This window comes from Pavona decussata, unplaced genomic scaffold (assembly GCF_977016875.1).
Source record: "Pavona decussata unplaced genomic scaffold, jaPavDecu1.1 SCAFFOLD_207, whole genome shotgun sequence".
Taxonomy (NCBI): domain Eukaryota; kingdom Metazoa; phylum Cnidaria; class Anthozoa; order Scleractinia; family Agariciidae; genus Pavona; species Pavona decussata.
The window spans coordinates 3,032,501-3,054,450 of record NW_028145612.1 but is presented as its reverse complement, the minus strand read 5'-3'; the positions used below and the strand labels follow the sequence as shown (position 1 = coordinate 3,054,450).

General features: G+C 40.3%; 2 protein-coding genes and 3 non-coding genes across 10 annotated transcripts in view; all 5 read left to right on the top strand.

Moving 5' to 3' along the window:
- Positions 1-9,321, top strand: part of LOC146460922 (uncharacterized) — a 94,334-nt gene extending 85,013 nt beyond the window's left edge. For all 6 annotated transcript variants that reach the window (XM_085087689.1, XM_085087688.1, XM_085087690.1 and 3 more), the window contains 2 exons: positions 3,939-3,990; positions 7,440-9,321. In XM_085087689.1, coding sequence (XP_084943815.1) covers positions 3,939-3,990; positions 7,440-7,505 — 118 coding nt within the window. In that variant the 3' untranslated portion in view covers positions 7,506-9,321. The remainder of the gene's footprint in view (positions 1-3,938; positions 3,991-7,439) is intronic.
- On the top strand, positions 6,383-6,455 carry Trnat-ggu (transfer RNA threonine (anticodon GGU)). Its single transcript has one exon. It is a non-coding gene; the product is annotated as a tRNA-Thr (tRNA).
- Trnat-ggu (transfer RNA threonine (anticodon GGU)) lies at positions 6,634-6,706 on the top strand. The gene has a single exon. It is a non-coding gene; the product is annotated as a tRNA-Thr (tRNA).
- Trnat-ggu (transfer RNA threonine (anticodon GGU)) lies at positions 6,885-6,957 on the top strand. Its single transcript has one exon. It is a non-coding gene; the product is annotated as a tRNA-Thr (tRNA).
- Positions 9,322-21,161: 11,840 nt separating the features above from the next.
- Positions 21,162-21,950, top strand: part of LOC146460921 (gamma-soluble NSF attachment protein-like) — a 16,622-nt gene continuing 15,833 nt past the window's right edge. The window contains exon 1 of the mRNA XM_085087602.1: positions 21,162-21,269. Coding sequence (XP_084943728.1) covers positions 21,205-21,269 — 65 coding nt within the window. The 5' untranslated portion in view covers positions 21,162-21,204. The remainder of the gene's footprint in view (positions 21,270-21,950) is intronic.

Sequence of the window (21,950 nt, the reverse complement as noted above, 5' to 3'; positions counted from 1 at the left end):
GCTAACGAGCTCTTTTAGTTGCATTACTTTGTACACTGATCCTCGGTATATAGTGCCTAATAGCATTGGTTTTCTCAACAAATATCGCACTTCAGAGTTAAAATGATGGTGAAAATAAGGAGGTGTAGCCATGTCATGATGTTTATCTATTGCCTTTTTTTGCTTGAGTTAGCTTGGCTACAGGTCCAGCTAAGCTTTGAGATTTGGAAAATTATTTCGTTAAGGCCAAAAAAAAAAAAAAACCCAACAACAACAACAACAACAACGACAAAAAAAACAAAAAAAAAACAAAGAATCATTCTAAGGAAAGTAATCTGAAAGCAAAGGCTAAGAAACAAGGCACCAGCCAGGAATACATAAAAAAAAGTAAAAGGACTCAAACTCAGAGAAGAAAAGGACTTCCCCAGTCGCATTAATTTTCAACACTAAATTCGTTCCTTGGGCGCAAATAAACGCCTTCGTCAGTTGTTTGGTTAGGGAAATATGAAGAACTCTCGTTTACTCCCTGTTCTACTTCCTTTAGCTCATCTTCGTCTTCGTAAGCCTAATTCTTTGCCTGCTCTACCTCATCCTCGGCCTTTGATTCTCCTCTATTGTTCGGTTTCTTTGTGCGGAAAAATTGTAGGCACATTATGAAGTTACGTTTTTCTGCTAAGATGTTGAACCAAAATTTTCAGTGAAACCAGCTTTCGGCGCATTGTTTTGAATTGAATCCGGCACATAATAAGGAAATTCAGGAGGAAGCCATGTTGCTTCGGTTCGCTTGGGCCAGTCTCTACTACTACAACTACAACTACAACTACAACTAAGTCTTTGAGCGTTTGAAATCATAATGCAAAACGGTCTGTTATTCTTTGCTCCGAAATCATCTGAAAAATAAATAAGATTTCTTTCAACCTCAGTGCACCCAGACAACATGTCGTAATGGTAATGAATTTATATACCGCAAATATCACATAGTTTCATGGCGGTTTCTAATTCTTCTGTGGGGGTGAAATCGGGCATTAGGTTGTAAACGTGCCACTGGCAGCCACTATCAGTCCATATTTTGATCTCAGCCACACACCCAACCCACGCATGTATGTGAAAGACAGATGAAATTAGACTGATGGATCATCACACTGGGAACTACGTCCCCCTACTCTTTTCGAACAGTATGTGGGTTCTTTAACGTCCCACAGACGTTGGGAGACGGGACCTACGGTTTATCGTCCTTATCCAAGAAGACTAGAAAGTCTAACCATTTTCAAAAGTCATTACAAAGGCAGCACTTTTTCCTCAGTTGGCCTGGCCGGGGTTTGAACCCGTGACCTTCCGCACGGTTGTCCGGTGTTCTCCCTGCTGAGGTAACCGGCCGGTGGTGTGAAATAATGAACAGACCACGGCTGCCATATCCTCGTGGCAATTGTTTCAATTTCGTTTATCCCGGCGTGCCCAATCGATGAAATTCGATAATCGATATTAATCGATAGTTATTAATCAATTGATATCGGAAATCGATGAAAATCGAGGATCGAAAGAGTTGTGAGTATCGACTTTCATCGATTTTAATCAATTTTCATCGATTATATCCATTGTCAATTGTAATCAATTAATAATAATGATTTCAGATACGTTTGCGTCAACTCATATGAGTTGACGCTCGCGCGCTTAGTGGCCGCGTAACGAATGCTGGCGATAAAGTTCTGGGTCAAACGGCGCGTTGTTAGCGCTACAAGAAATAAATGGGGAGAAACGGCCAGAAAAGACAAAAGACTACTTTATTGTGAGTAATTCAACTTTATTTGAGAAAAATGTAGTCTTTATTTGGTCGAAACCCATGTTTCCTGTGGCCCATGATTTGTTGAACAACGCCGGTTTCTTGAAAGTGCCGACTCCTACAAATAACAAAAGATCCGGCTATTTTTCCCGTTTTTCCGTGTACGTTTTTCCGCGTTCATTTCGCCCGTCATTTGATTGAGACTCGCAAGACTTCGACAAGACTGACTTGAGTCCACGCGAACGCAGGCGTATTGCAGGCTACGCAAACGGATACGTAACGTTTCCCGGGGCCTACAAAATGTTGGAAGAATTCGTAAATCGTTAATTTTTTGGAGCAGTTTTCAATCGAGTGTCGTAAAACCAAAAGCAAAGTAATTACTCTGACCAATCACAACAGACCTAAGTAACGCAATGAACCAATCAGAATTCGAAGCAAATACATGTAACCGGCGCCAAGGGCGGGAAAACGCGGGCAAGCAAGTCATGATTGGTTGCTTTTACTTTTCATTGGTTGAAAAAGTGGTGCAAGCTTTATCAACCAATCACAGAGCACAGTAAAGCAAAACCAAAGCAAACGCGAATTACTTTCGACACTCAATTGAAAACCGCTCTAAAACTGATAACAATCGACAAAATCGATAAAAATCGATACAATTAACAGGACTTGCCTTGTGAGTATCGATTTTTATCGATGGTAAAATAATGATGACAGGCCAAACACGGCTCCTATTGGTCGAGATAAGAAGAATATGGCCTTCAAAGCAATTTGCTCTCACGAGTACGTATTTCAAAAAACTCCCTTTTCTGTACGAAAGTATACGTAGGGAAGGGTCTTTGTAGATCTCTCTTAGCTGAGGCTGATTTTCTATCAAGTGCCATTTACTCATCTGCATGGTTTTTAGGTTAAGCACAGAAGGGCGATATTCTGTAACAAACGGCAAAATGTTTTTGCGCGTTTTTTGTTTGTTTTGTAGGCCCGACATTCTTTTGCTGATATTGACTTCTGAGAGAGTTCTATCTATAAGGTTATCGGGGTAACCTCTGTAGCGTAATCTCTGTTTGAATATAGTAATGGTGTCTTCAAATGTTGTGTTTGAAGATTTTGTTTTGAGAAGTCTTAAGGCTTCACCTTTGATAGAGCCTGTACTGGAAAGTTTCTGTCGGTTTGAAGTGCGTGCGCACGTCAGGAATAGATTATTTTTTGAAAATCGCTCGCCCTTGTGTAAACATGTGTAAAGGAAAGTGATTTGGATGTTTGAAATTCTTTCCACATGTTCGTTTAGTTTCGGTTCATGGACCGTAGAGAGTGCCTTATTCGTAGCTTGTTGTACAACAGTGCTTTTTCGCAATTCAAGCCGTTGAATTCTGCGAAGTTTGATTTGCGGTAATGCCTTTTGGAAGCACTGATGTGGATACAGTGAGTAGTCGTTCATCATTCATAATATTATTTTCCTCCATAGTGTCTATCAAGCAAGACTGCAGTTTCGATTCTGTCAGTGGATCTCATTAGTTGCTACTGTGTTAAGGTTTTGAGGAATGATTGTGAGGGATGGCCTCATTCCTTAGAAAGTGAGGCGAAACCAATCGATATTAATCGAATAATTTGTATCGATTATATTGATCGGTTTCCGATGATCGATTTTCATCGATTGGGCACGCCGGGCTTTTATCGACTGCGGGAACAGGGGCCTCAATACAAGAATCGTCCAGCCTCAGAGTTGCCTAATATTGTAAATTAGAAATAATATGTAGAATTAGAGCACGATTCCGCAACTCTATAAATCACGAACACAGAAAGTTAATTACTTAACATAACAAACACCAAACGACGAGTTCATATCCGGTCAAATTCCCGCTTATGCAACACTTTAATTAAAGTCGGGGAAATTCATGCGTTGTTCCTATCTAAAATTCCCGACCAGTTATTAATTGAAAGCGATACCTCATGAGCTTACACCATGAGATGTTCTTTCATTCTCTTGTGATGGTGTATTTCTGGATAGGGAGGCTTGTTCTTGAATAACTAACATTAACGTACTACGGTGTTAAAAATTTACGTTTCCTTTTCCCTTTAGCATTCGAAAGTATTGGTGGAAAGTACTACCCATGCCAGGGGCACTTTAAAAGTAATTTATTGTTGCTAGTGTTGTAATGGTAATATTATTATTTTTACATAGATGTTCTAACATGCGTCCTGTTTCCAGCTCGTCGGATTCGCCCATCGCTGAGGTAAGTGAACCAACGGTAGACCTACACCTTTCCAAAGCTCATGGCTTTTGAGGGCTAGCACCATTGTTCTGTTTTTCGTTCTTTTTTTCTGTCGAGTAAGACGTTGCAAACGGTGTAGGTCGTCCTGAACCTTATCTAGACCGGGGAAGGGAACTCTGCCCACAGCGACTTTGAACGTTTATGAAGAGGCTAAGGGAACACCATACGCAGCCCTCTTCCGCCGTGCGGTAAAATCTGGACAGTATAGAACACGAAGTAAAATGGGAAGACAGAATTATTGTAGACGAGGAGCTGGTTGATTTCAGAGAAACGTGAAACCGACCATCTATGACAAATGAAGGAAAATTCACTGTGATTTAAAAGGGACGAGGGTTACGACCTCACCGTGGTCACTTGATTCAAAGAGTCACTTAGTAAATTCGCCGTGCCCCACTTGAAAATCAGCGTGTATTGTAGATGCTAGCATAAACAAATAAAGACATGTTCATTTCTGCTGACGAAACCCTTATGATAAGAGTGAAAGCTTCAGAACGTTTACACTTATCAATTCCTAGTCTCTCTAGAAGTGAATCGTAATAAAACAGTATGAACACACCGGAGATAAGAATTAACTAAATTTTTTTTAAGATCTGGTGTTACTATCCCTTTTTAAGAACAATACGTTACTATCCCTAGGCCTGGAAGCTTATATTCGTGCATGTGACTCTCAACACGTTACCACTTAGCACTGAAGTGCATCTACTCATAATGAAGGTCGCACCTCGTCAGGGGTTTCATTCTGAGTATTCAACTATCCCATTCATATTTTAGTCCTCACAGTTTTCTTCCTCTGCACACGAAAAACAACTAAGGAATAGAGAAACCGTGAGACTAGTGTTCCGGTATGTGCGCCACAGCCCTGCTATCGTCCGTCTCCCGCCTTGCGCGGTAATGTACCCAACCCAATGTCGTACCCAGAGTCCTCAGGCTGTTTGGCCAGCGGTTGGTCGCCAGGAGAGGCCCTGGAGAAATTCAGTGCACCAGAGTCTCTCTTGGCGACCAACCGCTAACTAAAAAGCCTGAGGACTCTGGGTACGAGATTGTACCCAACCCGGAAGTGAAAATTGACACTTTTTTCGCCTCAAATGCGTGGAAGAAAGATGATAAAGAAAGTTTCTTTCGATTTTCATACGATAGCAACATGAAGATTTCATCAAGCAAATAAAGAAAATTCCGTCATATACTTTTTAACGTGTACCAAGTCTGTGGAAGCGGCTTTGAGAAATTTTCCGCTAACTTTTTTGGCTGCTACTGAATGAAACAAATCAAAGACAATTTGATTGAATTACTGAGTGCGGTAAACTTACGTTTAGAGGGATTTTGGAAAATATATTTTGAGCTTAAAAACTAATAATAAAAAGCTAATGATAAAAATGCAGCCGCTGAATTTTTCTTCCAAATTCCAACTTCTCTTTAATTAATATAGGCCGGTCAATGATACAAGATTGATACACAGTGTCTTTCGTATAACAAACGCACACAACCTTGTTTTTGGTTGGTAGCTTGTTTCTTTCATTTTGAATGTCTACTTACGACTGTTTGATTAGAAATTGGTTCAGTTCGAAATGAAGACTGGGAGTGAATGCGTAAAGGAGATTTCTCATGCTATTCTGAAGCTCGTCGCAAACGGGATTGACACCAGAGTAACTTGCGTGGAAATTAAAGTTTGTGGTATGAAAGTACAAAAAGTATTAACACATTTGCGCCTTATGGATCCAATTGAAAGTTAATTTACTCAAGGAGGTCTGTCTTTTAAGATCTTTTTACAAAGGACACGAACTCGAAAGAAACTGTCGAAATCTAAGAAAATAAGGCAAGTGTGAATGAAAAGAAATGAATTCTAATGACGTCTTGTCCGAAAAATATTGAGCCAGATATTGTAAACACACTCAGAACCAAGAACGTCGCCTCACCAGCTCCCGTCTGCGTTGCCTGCGACGCATCTTGGGTATATTCTGGTACGACAGCGTATCTAACAAGGATGTCCTCGAGCGGGCGAACACTCCAAGCGTGCTTGTGTTGTTGTTCCTGAGACACCTACGCTGGCTCGGCCATATCCGGCGCATGGAAAATGAACGCCTTCCAAAGGATGTCCTCTACGGACATCCTTTGCGTCAGGTTCCAGACCGGTTGGCCGTCCAATGCTATGCTACAAGGACGTGTGCAAGAGGGACATGAATTCGCAATTGTAGGTTCTCATTTTTCCCGTGAGAGGAGTGAAACGATGTAAAGTATATTCATCACTTTCATCTACATCCGCAGTTCCTATATGAATTATTTCATATACTTTACATCGTTTCACTCCTCTCACGGGAAAAATGGGAACCTACAATTGACCTTGCTCCCAATGTGTGGCTTCATAGCTCAGTTGGTAGAGCATCGCACCGGTAACGCGGAGGTCACGGGTTCGAATCCCGTTGAAGCCTGAATTTTTTTCAGGCTTCTAATTTCCAGTTGCATAAATTGGAAAATTCACTGCGATGATCACTTCTCACTTTCATCTACATCCGCAGTTCCTATATGAATTATTTCATATACTTTACATCGTTTCACTCCTCTCACGGGAAAAATGGGAACCTACAATTGACCTTGCTCCCAATCTGTGGCTTCATAGCTCAGTTGGTAGAGCATCGCACCGGTAACGCGGAGGTCACGGGTTCGAATCCCGTTGAAGCCTGAATTTTTTTCAGGCTTCTAATTTCCAGTTGCATAAATTGGAAAATTCACTGCGATGATCACTTCTCACTTTCATCTACATCCGCAGTTCCTATATGAATTATTTCATATACTTTACATCGTTTCACTCCTCTCACGGGAAAAATGGGAACCTACAATTGACCTTGCTCCCAATGTGTGGCTTCATAGCTCAGTTGGTAGAGCATCGCACCGGTAACGCGGAGGTCACGGGTTCGAATCCCGTTGAAGCCTGAATTTTTTTCAGGCTTCTAATTTCCAGTTGCATAAATTGGAAAATTCACTGCGATGATCACTTCTCACTTTCATCTACATCCGCAGTTCCTATATGAATTATTTCATATACTTTACATCATAGACTGGAATTTGTCAGGTTTCCATTGCATCTGTTGAAGTTCCCTTAAAATTCGCAATGAAGGCGCCTCTCAAAACAATCCCTCCCCTTTAAATCTCAGAAGCAACCGTCCCCATAAGCCCAGCGTAAGAATTAGCTGTTTTAAGTTCATCTGTAAATTCTCCAGGCTCTTCAATCCCACCTAATTTTGCAAACCAAAATGTTCTCTAATATACTCCATCTAGAACAAGCCTTGAAAATAACTGCCAAGACTATATTCGGGAGATTGAGGTATTTACTGTAAAGCGCTTTTTTTCTGTTTAGCGAACCGTTTTTGGTCTTAGGTTATATTTTTCAGTAATACCTTTCCTTTCTTTGGCAGAAATATACGTACATAGGAGAACCTCAGAGGAAGGAATCACGTGGCAATAAAACCACCAGTCTGTGAAGATTGTGATGAAACCACAAGTTAATGATAACAGTTTTAGCAATATGTAGAACTTAAATTCAAATTATAATCTTAGTGGATCTGAACCGTACAACCTAGTCTAGGACTGTCCCCTTTGTATGGATTACAACAATTAAAAATCAGTCCACACGAGGTTACTCGTCCCGCGAGGTAAACGCAGAACTGGGTGGCTGTCACCTTCACTTGTATGGACTACCCATTTTCATCCAATACTGCGCATGGTTCCTCAGTTCCTCAACTGGTTAAGATTAAGATCTCCTAGAATTTGATTTTCATTTTCGTCTAGGCTGTTCTTAGAGCATGTCCCAGTGACTTACCGAAAAGAATAGAATAATTGAACTGGTGACAAACTGTAACACTCGCAGGAACCATTCCCGTAAGGCAATCTGGAAAAGTCCTCTGCTAGTTTCCGGGAAAGTTTTCCCCGTGTTAATTAAGTTAAATGCCCCTCCCCCAGAGGAGGGATATTGAAAAACGTTTTTATACGGGGAGGCTCCGCCCCGAGGCACAAACCCTTGGCCTCAGTTATATACCATTTGCGGCAGAAAAGACAACCGGTTCATATATCTTCCATATCAAATGGTCTCCCTTTCACGTACCTACAGTAGAAAAACTACTCGTTTCGGTCGGTCTGTTCGAGATATTTTTAAAGACCTTTTTAAATATCTAAATGACAGTTTTAATTTCCTGCCCTTTTCTGTACTTCAACTCGGGAAAATCCTAACCCTATGACTCCAACCTGAGAAAGGTACCAGTTAGGGTAGAGCCTCCTTGTATAGTCCATTATTGGTAATATCCCACCTGCCCACCGAGTGTTGGGCTGAAAACCTTTTTCTGTTTTTTTTTTTCTGATGTTACGTTCCGCAATAGTCTTACGCCACTATTAGCTTAAGTCCATAGTTAGATTTTATCGCATATTTTAAGAGCTTTATTATCCAAATGTGCACGATTTAGCGATCTAAGTATGAATAAATTTTGGTTACCGTACTTAATCCAATTAAAGCCTTTCCTCATAAAGGATGTGCAATTGGAACATTGCAATACATTGAAAGGACGAGCAATTGACACTGGACGACTTAAATAGAATTTTAATGCTTTAGAACTAAGTAAAAAGACATAGATTTTGATGACAAGTGTTTTGATTCCAAGATCTGAAGAAACATTTAATTTTGGAACTAGTGAGGTTTGAAATTCTTGTTTTATAACAAAAGCCTCTGTTTTAGAGAATAACACCGTCTTTCCATCCCAAAGTGAAAAGTCGAGAATAAACGACCTGCCACAATAAGAAAATAATCGACGAAACTTTGAGGACACCCTAGCAAACTGTAAATTCAAATTATCTGTGTCAGCTCCGCCTTCAAATGAGAACTGTTTTGGTCCTTATTTAGGACGGCCTCTGGCAGTTGTTTCAACCCTTTGGTGCATTTCAGGCATTGAAATTAGGGCACTTTGGCCCTAAATTAGTAGGGCCAAATCAACCCTCAAAACAACAGTCCTTTACTCACCGAAATGTCTTTATTTTGTGGTGAAACAGATCGCTAGAGTTTTTACTGTAGGTCAACATTACGGTACTAGTTCCTTTTTTATAATCTTGACTGAAATTACGCCCAGAATAATAGGACAACAATCAATAGTTATGGACATTTAATGTTCGTTTTAGGACATTGCTAAACTTGAACCGTTAGTTGAATTAATTTTAAATGCATGATGTTCTTTTTAGGATTAAGAGGGCATTTTTGAGGTTGTAAATTGCAACATAATTTTTTTAATTTTATTAAACAGCTTTGAAAGTTAATGAGAGGGCGCTGTGGATTTACAGTTTAGAGAAAATTGATCCTTGAAATAAACCCTTGCCATGCATACTGTAAAGAATGGCGATTTTGACCATCCACAACGAGGCCTAGTAATCAATTTTTGTCAAAAGGGAAACATCGTAGAAAACCCGAAAGCTGCAACTGCCTCGATTTCGGTTCCAAAAGCTATGGGGAGACTAAACACGAATTTGGATCTTTGCGCTGAGTAGGGAATTTAAACATGAGGGAGAAAAGACCAGCTTTGAAACAAGCATAGTATATACAGAGGAGCGAAAACAATTATGGTGCGTTTGATTACCCTATTCCGGAATAGGGATGTATGCAATGGTTACAAGAAATCCCCCAAAAGAGGTTTCTGGAGGTATTAGAATACAAAATCTTAAATTATCATGTGACAGCGAAAGTTTGCAGAAATGTCTTCGCAAATTTACTTAAATGGGAAATCCAACAGCTTTTCCGCTTATTCTTATACCGGAATACGGTCAATCGAACGCAATCTTAAGAACGGTGCCTACTAATACCGAAGTATCTTTGCGTGGTTTATCACTATGCGAAAAGAGCAGATCTTAGCAAGGGCTATTGAAATCCAAAAAGAAAATTGGGGGTAACCACGTATTCTTTAGAGATAATTAAGCAACTGTTCTAAAAAGCAGTAAAATGCCAGGTTTTTTTTTTCAAATTGAAGCTTTATTTCTGAAAAATGCATTGTTACCCCCAATTTTGTTTTGGGATACCAAAACAACTTGCTAAGCTCTGCTTGCTCCGTAGATTTTAAACCGCGCAAAAATATCCCTGTAATAGTAGGCACTACCCATAGGAAACCCGAGTATCTCGAAATGCGCAGAACGTATGCGCAGTAGACTGTTCACAGTCCCCCTATTTTTCCGTGGGATTCTCGAGACCAGTACGCTTCGATGGAATCGACGCCATCTTGGTTTGTAAAAGCGAGCGCGATCTGGGGAGAGTGTCTAAACTACCGAGGGGAGCGGGAGTGGGTGTTAGTATAGATCGCGCTTGCTTTTACAAACCAAGATGGCGGCAGCTCCATAGAAGCCTACCGGTCTCGAGAATCCCACGAAAAAATAGGGGGACTGTGAACAGTTTATATGCGCAGTAACAAAAGTAGGCACTTGAAAAGAAATCAAACCATGTCGAAAGGTTTACGAATCCATATAATTTAGTCTAACAATTTTAGGCTTAGGCATCTTCTTTGAGCCTTTGAGATTCAGCAATATGTCAGACCAGTTTTAACTCATGACTGGATTCTCGAGTTTTGTGCAGATGGCACATTCGTTCGTTAATTATTAAGGACGGTGCTTCTTTACCCTACGGTTCTTTCTTTACCTACTGTTCTGCGCATCTCGGGATATCCCGGATGTATTTTTTTAGATATATTCTTGCGCTGTTGATGCCAGACTATGCAGAAAAAATTCAATCTTACCGGAGGTTATCGAAATCCAAAGGCAAAATAAAGGGTAATCGTCCATTTTCAAAATTTTGACTCAGTTTAAATTTAGAATGAAATCTTTTACATTTTATGTATTTTAGAGGGTTTTAGAATTGGATAGTTACCTTCCAATTTCTATTCGGATTCCAAAAGCCCTTGCTAAGATCTGCTCTTTTTTCGGCCGACTGAGATCAACAACGCTTCTATTGCGATTTAGCTTAGTAGACGGTTTCTACATAACCCCTCCCTTTTTCAAGCTCAGTTTTTGTGTCGAAAACATTTTTCAACAGCACCAGCAGGCCCGTAGCAAGGCTAAAATAACTAGGGGGGCCGAGCAAAATGGTTAAACAAAACTACTCTTCCCCCACCCCCCCCCCCCCCCCTGGGCCCGTCACCCCAAAAAAACAAACAGATTAGGGAGTTTAAGATACAACGAGAACATAAAAAAGGAGTAGATTTAGTAAGCAAATCAATAACTTTGCACCTGCGTCACACTTTTTGGTACATTTCTTTGCCGTTTTTTTTTACGCGGACTACCACGTGAAATTTCCTAATTTCACGTTTGAAGGAGGACGTAAACAAACGAGGACAAATTTTTCTTTCTCTTTTTAAATTTGGAATTGGGCAGTGAGAATCCGACTGCAGGAAAATTTTGCTCTTGAGAGGACGTATTTGTGTGGCTTTCGACAACGCGCGAATACTTAATTGTTAAAAACTAAGGGCATTTATATTGCTATCAATGAGCGGATTTCAACAGCTTTCACGGTTTGAGATTGGTTGATTTGGATCCATTTTGGTTCTTATTTCCGATTCACAAGGTAGGAGTACCTTCGTTGCCGTTGTATATAAAAACAAACTGTTAGCTAAAGAAACTGACAGGTAGTAAACAAATTATTGAAGGTTGTGAAAAGGGACTTGCAGCATCAGAGTTCAAGACTGATTGATCAGTGCACATTAATCTGTTATAAATTATAATTTTTTTGGCACATTGTTTTTTAACTTCCAAAAATTCTAGGGGGGCTCAAGCCCCCCCTGCCCCTCCCCCTGCTACGGGCCTGACCAGCCACACTCCTCCCCAACTGTTACTGTAGAAAATTGGTGGGACGTCTTCCATATCCCCATAGACCTGAATCCCAATAAAAAGCTCTGAAGTGTCTCTTAATTATTTTTTCGGATCTAATCACGTTTTCTGGTAAAAGAAAGAAAGCTTGCAACTCGTGGCACATGCATTAGTGAATCGTTTCAAACTGCAAAATTTTTCACGAAGACTAATTAAACAAAAATCGATCTTTAATTCGCATTTGAAGCAGATCAATGGCCTTCTGATGCACAACACATGCAGCCGACTGCAGAACAAAGAGGAAAAATAAAGAATATTCCAGAAAAGCACAACCCAACTCCGTTTAAGTATGAAAGATACGAAAGAATTGAAATTCTATCTACCATTAAAAGAATGAACAGAAGCAGTCCCAAAATTTACTGATCTGAAAAAATACTACCCGTGCACTTTGTCAATTACAAGCTAAGAAGGAAACTTTACAAAATTAAATGCATTGATACAAATGGGATATAAATGTTAACTGTCATAATCATCCCATGTGCGAGATTTAAATCCAAACTAGAACAAGGTAGGCTGATATCGATATTTCTTTCAATTAACAATTTTACAATAACATGGAAAAAGTACGAGCGGAATTGGCTATTTTTTTTCGTTGAGAAAGCGCGCGCGTTACATCTGACGTCATTTTTATTGTCTGTACTCTTATAGACAATAGCTACGAGCCAATCAGCGCGCGGGAATTTGGACAGTTATTGTAAAATTTTGATTGGCCAAATTCAAAATTAAATATAACGATAGAAGGTGAAAATGCCAGACCAAGAGAGACTGGGAAAGATGTGAAAGGAGGATATTTATTATTGAAATTATAGTTTAGTCCTCTTACTTTGAGTTAAAAATGCTTCTTGCGAGAAAAGTAGGGGCCGACGATCGCTGTATTCCACTGCACATGCCCCTGGGTAATTTTATGCAGTGAAGGAGGGTTTTCTCTTACTTGGCCTCTTCGCAATTTTTTACTTATGTGATGCATTGTGTTCAGTTCAGGGCATGAAAGAAATAAAGTTAACACTGAAATTCAGTTATAATCGGTATAATCAACCCTCACTTGGAGACACGGCAGAAACGATGGAAAACCCGGCAGCACGACTAGTGCGGTTTAACTCCAAATCATAATTTACAGATGAGTTATTTGAATGGACAATTGACTCAGTGTGATGCCAAAGACGATATCAGAGAACGACAACTTTAGTTTTATTTATTTATTTATTTAATCACGGGCAATTCATCAGCTACAACTAAATCTACAACTAATTTTACAATAACAGTCAAAATTCGCGCGCGCTAATTTGCTTTCAGCTATTTTCTATAAGAGTACAGACCACAAAAATGATGTCAGATGTAACGCGCGCGCTTTCTCAACGGAAAATAAAGAAAATTCCGCTCGTATTTTTTCCATGTTATTGTAAAAAACAAATCGACGGCAGTTTTCTGTGGTCTTTACTGCCGTCAGTTTGTTAAATGAATCATTACAAATATAATACTAGTTCACTAATAAACGATGTAGAAATAAAAACTAGTAAAAAGCTGCTTTCCACGAACGCCGTGCCTTACAGTATTTGTCTGAGTGGACGTTTGAATTCAGTGCCTAAGGGACTCTGCTTGCCTTACGTCGCATGGAAGGCTGTTTTATAGAATGGCGCCACTGTAACTTAAGCTATTTTTGTGCCCTGTAACATTAACTGAGACTTTCCCAAAACGACCACACCCACACAATGACCAGGATATGTTTTTTTGCGAGGTGATTGTAAAGAGGTTTGAGTGTACGTCGCGTTTCCTTTTAAAGCAAGTGATAAGAAAATCTTTGTTATACGTGAGGCTACGCTTAATTTATTTCTGTCACAATCTCCAGCTTGACTTGTACTTCTCGTTCAAGCACATTGACAATTACGCACGGTAGTTTGAGTCGGTAGCTTGTGTCCTTTTTGAGTCCATACAAGGGGATTCCAAGGAGTTTCAGTTCCACTCTTTTTACTCTTCTTCGCCAACATTATACTTTACAGGAACAGCTTCGCACGATTCCAGTTTACAAACCACTACTAAAAAAAAAAGACCTACAAATTCTGCGATAAGAAATTACACTTAATCTACTGTTCGATTCACAACACCTTTTCGAAATTTTTATTTTTATTTTTACATGGCCTCGAATATCGTTATAAATAGTATATACTAAAACAGTGGAAGGCGTTTTGGAAAGGAAATTCCTAAGGGTGAACTTTCATTTCTTACAAGAAACAGTAAAAGATCATTTGTGTCAAAAGCTGAAAACTTGATCCGGATTTGTTTGGTTGAAAAACTGAAATCATTCATGGACGCGACCAAGTGCTTTCACCTCGCTTCGGCATCTTTCAACGAATGATAACCAAACAATAATAACAGTGCCCTTTTGATGGTGGAAAGGAGCAAGTCAAATTCTGTGGAAGAAATTACTCTGCAAGCTCCTTCTGTGGACTCGCCGTTTACTATATTTATCGATCTGTGTCCGTGTGATTTTCAAGCGGTAGAAAGCTTCACAGTGCAGGTGAATCAATTAATTTATTCCTAACATTTGGTTTAATTGTTGTTAGTTTGCTCATGAATTAAACTTGTATTTTCTCTTAATTACACGTATATAACTATCAAATTTTCTCGTTTTGTCTGTTTTGTATACGCTAAAGAAACAGGTGAATTGTTTGTTTGTTTTGCTTACGGGTGAGTGTTTTTACGCCGGTCGGGGCTGACTGTTTTACGAAGTGCCTCGACGGTATTGAGGATTATCAGCCTGAGGATTAAAAGGGGCTGTTCTTAAAATGGTCACCATGTTGTTGAAAACATGTTGATTGTTCATTTGATTTAATCAGACCTTATCTAGACCACCCCTGGTTACCTCGGTATTTAACACTGGCGGATAAAAATAGTGGTAAAACATAAAATAAAATACTAGACGTTTCGAGGCTGCTGTCTCTTCCACAATCGGTATGTTGCAACTGAATAAAACGCGCGCGTCATACGTAACAAATTTAAATAAATTTAAATTGATTCAAATGGATACGTGATGTAACTTGCGCGCGCCGATTTGAGAGTCTTAAGGTCATTCCCCTAAAATAGAACCTACACTCAGATTTTTTCCAAACTTTGCGCATGTGTGGTTCACTTTATGTAAACTGCAGAGGTGAAATAAAAAGAGGGGGTCACCATGCTTGTTCTTCAGCAACGAAGCATTGAAATATGGTAATTTCTGCATGTTTGGGCAAAAAGGACTATAATAGAGCATTTGCCAAAAACAGGAATTATTTTCTGAAGTTAACAGTTAACGGCTCATTTCATAGAATTTTTTCCCTGTTCATAAATCACTTTCAATGTGAAATCTGTTTGAAAACTATTCCTAACCAGTACTACTGAGATATTCAATAGAATAATACAATTCGTTACCTCTGAAGGTAGGCTAAAATGTCCATTGGCTAGATATTAGGGGCAAAATTTGATATTTCTAACACTAGGATTTTCCTTAAACTTTCACGGTAGTTGGCAAACGATATTGTGGTTAGAAATCTGAAAAGAGAAAATAGGTTCACCGAGTTGGTTTTGCAGATATTTCACAAAGCAGTGGTAAATCGAGCATCAAAACTGGTTTCTCCGCGAAGGGACTGGGGCGAGTCTTATGAAAACACCTTAACTTCCGCGCAAAATGCAAATTAAGAATTTTGTTGTTAGATGCAAGTCAGATTGAGTGATACTCAGTAGTTAGCTAGAAATGAGCTTAATTTTTTTTATTTTGCCATTGTGCGCAGTAGAGTTGCGCACTGCAAAACAGGGGAATGACCTTAAATAAAGTTAAAGTCAGTATTGAGGCCAAATGCGCCTGGCCAAGGTGCTTTAGAAGCCTGACCGGATTGCGGAAACAAGCATGTCCTCAGTGGAGTGGTCAGGTGATGTAAAATGGCGTGTAACTAGGAGGTCCGTGTTAGCAGTCCTAGTTGAACGTAGATGTTCACGAAATCTGTCTCCCAGACGTCTACAGGTCTCGCCAATGTATAGTTTGTTACAAGCCCGGCATTTGATGACATAGACCACGTTGTTGCTGGTACACGTGAATTTGTCGCCAATGGTTATGCATCCCCCAGGACTGTCTACAAATGCTGAGACGTTCGTATAAGTGCAAGTATTACACCGGGATCGGTCATCATCGACAACGGTCGTGTCATGAAGGGACAGGGAGTCACGCAGATTGCTATCGCGACGATAGGCAGATAAAATGCGCAAAGGTTGGAAAATCGCTGTGGTGTCCTGGTCATTTGGTAATAAATGGAGGTTGCGTGTAAGGATGCTTTTGACCAGTGTGTTGGTAGGATGGTATGTCAACACCAGAGGGATGGTAGGTTGGTAAACGACTACATCCACAGGCTCAGAAATAATTGCTTCACGGGGTGTGACTGCCACGCGATTTCGAGCTTGTTGAATAATTTGTTGTGGATAGCCACGATTAATGAAAAAAACAGTCATTTCCTTACTCTTACTATCAAAATCCCTCTCGTCACTGCAGATGCGTCGTAAGCGGAGAAATTGACTGTACGGGAAAAAAGAAAGAAATGTACCAAAATGTAAAACGCACGTGCAGAGTGATTGGTTTTGCTCAATAAACCTATTATTTTGCGGCGTTGGCGTTGCCGTCGCCGTCGTCGTTGCTCCCTATTACGAAATGACCCGGACGCCACAGTGATTTTCCAACCTTTGTGCATTTTATCTGTTTATCGTCGCGATAGCAATCTGCGTGACTCCCTGGTTAGGAGTACCCTTCATGACACGACCGTTGTCGATGATGACCGATCCCGGTGTAATACTAGCCCGCCCCCCACCCCCAAGAGAGCTTGCTCGCAGGCTAGTGTAATACCTGCACTCATACGAACGTCTCAGCATTTGTAGACAGTCCTGGGGGATGTATAACCGTTAGCGACAACTTCACGTGTACCAGCAACAACGTGGTCTAAGTCATCAAATGCCGGGCTTGTATCAAACTATACATTGGCTAGACCTGTAGACGTCTGGGAGACAGATTTCGTGAACATCTACGTTCAACTAGGACTGCTAACACGGACCTCCTAGTTGCACGTCATTTTACATCACCTGGCCACTCCACTGAGGACATGCTTGTTTCCGCAATCCGGTCAGGCTTCCGTAGCACCTTGGCCAGGCGCCGTTTTGAGGCCAAACTCATATTTAAACACCGGACTTTGCATCCATTCGGCCTCAATACTGACTTTAACTTTATTTAAGACTCTCAAATCGGCGCGCGCAAGTTACATCACGTATCCATTTGAATCAATTTAAATTTATTTAAATTTGTTTCGTATGACGCGCGCGTTTTATTCAGTTGCAACATACCGATTGTGGAAGAGATAGCAGCCTCAAAACGTCTGGTATTTTATTTTATATTTTGCGCTAGAAAACAACTCACCACTATTTTTATCCACCAAGTGCGCAACACAGTCTAAACAACATTTCGTTTCGTTATTAATTTAACACTGGCGACGAGGATCGAAGAATGACGGCAATAAACAGCGAAATTCAAGGCGTAGCTCCGTTCGATTGAAAGGGTAATTCGTCGACGTTAGCACCACGTTGGAAGAAACGGCTTCAATCGTTTCAATATTTTTTGGTGTCTAAAGGGGTGGTGAACGAAGCACAAAGGAAGGCCTTGCCTCTTCACACCGCGGGAATAGAAGTCCAAGTATTGTACGACACGTTGACAGAGCCAGGCCCGGGTGCAGGAGTTGAAAGAGATACGGCTACGGAATTCGAGAAAACAATGCCATGCGCATTATGAATACCTATTTTGTAACTAAACTTCACGAGCCGTACGAGAGACATGTGTTCAGGACTATGGTTCAGCAGGATGGTGAGACAGTCAATGAATTTATCGTTGAACTCCGGAAAGAGTCACAGAATTGCAATTTAACCGATCCAGATATCGAAATCAGAGATCAAGTCATCGATAAATGCCGATCGTCAGCCTTGAGCAGAAAACTTCTGAGCAAAGAAGATATCACATTAAAGAAGGTGCAAGAGGTAGCTCGAGTAAATGGAAGCAGTCGACCTGCAAACTAAGAAAATGGGAGCCTACGGCCTTGAGGAGAAGACAGAGGAACCGTTGGGCGTGAACAAGAGTAACCGACAGTTAGCTTCAAAACCTGCCAAACAGCCTCAAAAGACGTCAAGTCAAGTGAAAGGGCAATGTTACCAATGTGGTGAGGAGGGACATTTTAGCCGAGATAAAAGCTGTCCAGTTCGCCAAACTGTGTGCTCAAGATGTAACAAGGTGGGTCATTTCACAGCAGTGTGTAAGACTAAGACTGGAAGTGGTGTTGTGAGTGGAAACAATCGGAGTGTTCGAAAATGAGAGCCTGAAGTTGTAACATATGTAGAAAAAGTTCTTGCGGAGAAAACTGATGATGATGAGGTACTGGGACGTTTTACAGCAGAGGAGTCTGTAAAGGAAGGACGTTCACCAATGGCTGTGTCAGTGTTACTGGACCAGAAGAGCTGTAAAATGCAACTGGATACGAGAGCAACAGTGTCTATTTTGCCAAAGACATTGTGTGACCAAGAGTTTAATCAGTGACCTTTACGTATCAATAAGATTAAGTTGAAAGCTTACGGTGGAGTGGAAATACCTGTTTATGGTGACGTTTGCCTCTCTCTGACCTATGACCAGAAGGAAAAGATCTTGCTACTGATTGTAGTGGATGGAGATGGTCCCCCATTGTTAGGAAGGAATTGGTTGAAGCTGTTGAATTGGAGCAGTATCTTCCTTGTGAGCAAGATTGAAACCCTGTCAGGTGTGTTAAAGAGGCACAAGACTGTTTTCAGTGAGGGACTGGGAACCATTAAAAGTTTCAAAGCGGATATTAAATTACAAGATGGTGCAAAGCTGTTGTGCTGCAAAGCTCCTTAGAAGAGGAATTGGATCGTTTGGAAAGTCAATTGTCTGTGTACCGAAGAAAGACGTACACTTGATGGAGACTTTAACGTGTCCGTTAAGCAGGTTCTTCAAGACAAGCCATATACTGACTTATATCCATCAAATATTTTCGCTCGCGCGCGATTGGTCTGAACGCCTCACGTGACCAAATATACCCCAGCCTAAACTGGGGAATATCCGATGATATTCTCCTAGTGATATTCCCCAATTTCAAAAACTTCAAGGCGCGTCTTGTTTACAATTAAAATTAATGTCAAGATGGGGGAACGGTTTGCTTTTGTGTTGTTGGACAACATACGCTCTAAACGTTTTTACGGTAAACTGTTCTTAAACGAAATGTTCAAATACTCAAGCTCGTTGCTACATGTTGCGAGAAAGTTTAAATCTCACAGTTTTCCTCGAGCTTCGCTCTCGGAAAACTGTTCACTTCTCGAAACAGATAATGTCCGCGGACAAATATCTGAGCATATTTTCGCGCCAAATGGAGGCTATTGTTTATAAATTTGTCACTCAAGGAAATAGAACGATGTTCAGCGAGATCATCTTGTCAAATGCATATCAGCAAATGGAGCTGACCCCCGAAAGTCAGCATTTGCTCACTGTGAACGCTCATAAGGGTCTTTATGGCTACCAGCGTCTCACCTTTGGCATGGTCCCTGCTCCTGTTCCGGTTTTATTCTGCTTGTCAATCATTCTCTTTACACTATTTGTCCGCAGTGCCTGATCCTGTGCTGCCATGAGAAGACCTACAGCTTCCCTTTTTTAATCCATTCCCAGTACTTTGCCGGGATCCATTTTCTATCAATGCTTCTTACAAATTTCCCAATAATGTTGTCTGGCTCCTTCTTCTTAAAATCTTCCTCCTTGCGTACAGCTATTGATGTACCTCCCTTCCTGACACCCCTCAACATATCTACAGCTCAAGCTCTCGTAAGCGTCCACTTCGGGAATTTAAAAAAGTGATTGTTATTGGAGCTGGTCGCTTAAGAGAATAAGAAATAAAAGAGGCTGGTCGCTTACGGGAGTTCTCTTTTCATGCACGGCTGGTGAAAGTTACAAACGCCACGCTTCTTCTTAGATATACAGTTTTTATAAACCTGCTAACCGTTTACTCAGATGATTTCAATGTATCATGTATGTTTAGTACTGCACAACAGCTATCAAACAATTTGCTGTTACATTACTGGAGTGATAATGTTTCTGAATTCGGTATTTCAGTTCAATATATATAAATGACAATTTAAACGTCGAAGTTTCACGTGACAACATTTTGACTCTAGAACTTGATGATTGTTTGTGTCAAGTTTCATTAAAGTGCTGGATTCTACTCACAGTAAATCCATCCTTTGTGTCGTCGCTTGAAAGAATTACAAACAAAGCCAAAAAAGTCGTGGTAATGATTCCCAAAAGTGGTCGCTATCGCTTACGGGAGCTTTTAATTAGAGCAGTTTGGGTGAAAGTTAAAACGGGGTTTCATAGCGTCGGTCGTAATTACAGCTGGTCGCCTACGCCAGAGCGGCCGCAAGAAGAGCTAAGAGTGTATTCAAGCTATTTGTCTCAGCATTCACACACTCCTGAATGCTTATCACTCCACGCCCACCCTCTGTCGTTTTAAAGTACAGTCAATCTACATCTGCCTGTGGATCCTGGATCCAACGCACTATAGATGGTCATCAGTTTACGTATTTTGTGATCCATGAACCGTAGCTCTCCTTTAGTCGATTATTTCGGCTCCACTGATACCTTAGAACTGACACTGCTGTTGATTCTTTTGAATCGATTGTGTTTCCTCCGTTAAGCGTGGATTTTTGAAAGTATCTTCGTCACCCGGCGGAAGAATTTCTTTTGAATGTTTTCTTCATTTCTCCAAGTTTTTTTTTTTTTTTTTATCGTACGTCTTAACGGAGCAGTTGATTTTTTTGCAATTCTTCATGTCTTCCACCTTACTTAGCATTACGTTGACTCTGGAGTTAATTTCCCGTTGACCCATCTTATACGCCCACATGTTTGGATTGGGACTTACCCTTAGATAGTGGGGACGGGGGCATATTCTCCAACTTGTGCGTGTACCGCTATTGATAGCGGATTGATTGTAATATTCCTTACAAAAATACACGAAGTTCACGAAGACATAACTGCAGATTGGAGAAGTAGAAGAAATATACAACAACTAGTATATCTTGTACACTCTTTTAACATTTTTATTAGACTGAAATTCACCCGTAAGGATAGGAGGGAGAAAAGAACGTAGTTCAGGACATTATAAGTATGTTTTACATGGCGTATCTCGCCAGAGATTGGTGTACCGCAAGTGGCGACCACGATCAGCGGTGTTACAAAAAAAGATGGCTGCCTTGCAGGAAAAGAAATTACAGGAAGGACAACAGCTCGTGAAAGAAGCGGAAAAATTGTAAGTTTCTCATCACTTTCAAAACTTTTACAGACCCCAAGGTATCATTATTTAAAAGATGTAGTTAAATTATAGTGAGGTGCCGGGAGATCGGTTATTTTAGCCGGAGATGTTCATTAGTCTCGGAAATCGCTTCCAAAATAGTTTTTCTTCCAATTTAAAAGTAGAAGTGAGACTGTACTTGGATTACCAGAAGGGGAACGACAATTCAGTTAATTAATCTTAAATTTTCTTAGTTATTCTGTTTTATTAGAGCTCAGATGTTTTGATCAGCACCGCTATTAATGATTTCCCCTCTCCCCACATCCCATGTTACAATAAGTCAATATCAATATCAAAATAAATAAAATTTACTTCACTGACAACTCAAGTGTATCACAAATTTGGCCTGTAGTGAAACCTAAACTGCTCTTCAACGGGAAAAATTAATTATTGCCTCAAGATCCAATTAATGTTAGCAGTTAGTCATTATGTAGTGATCAATATTTAAGGTGTTTTTTTTTTAATAAAATTTTATTATATGCATGTATATATTTTTTAATCCTTTTCCTGTAAACATAATGTCATTGTACCGTTGGGTTGCAAAGTTATATTCATTAAACTATCTATCTACTGAAGTTGTTGTGAGACATAAAATACACAAGCCAATTTTCTAATTGAGACTCGCGCTCTCTCTAATAA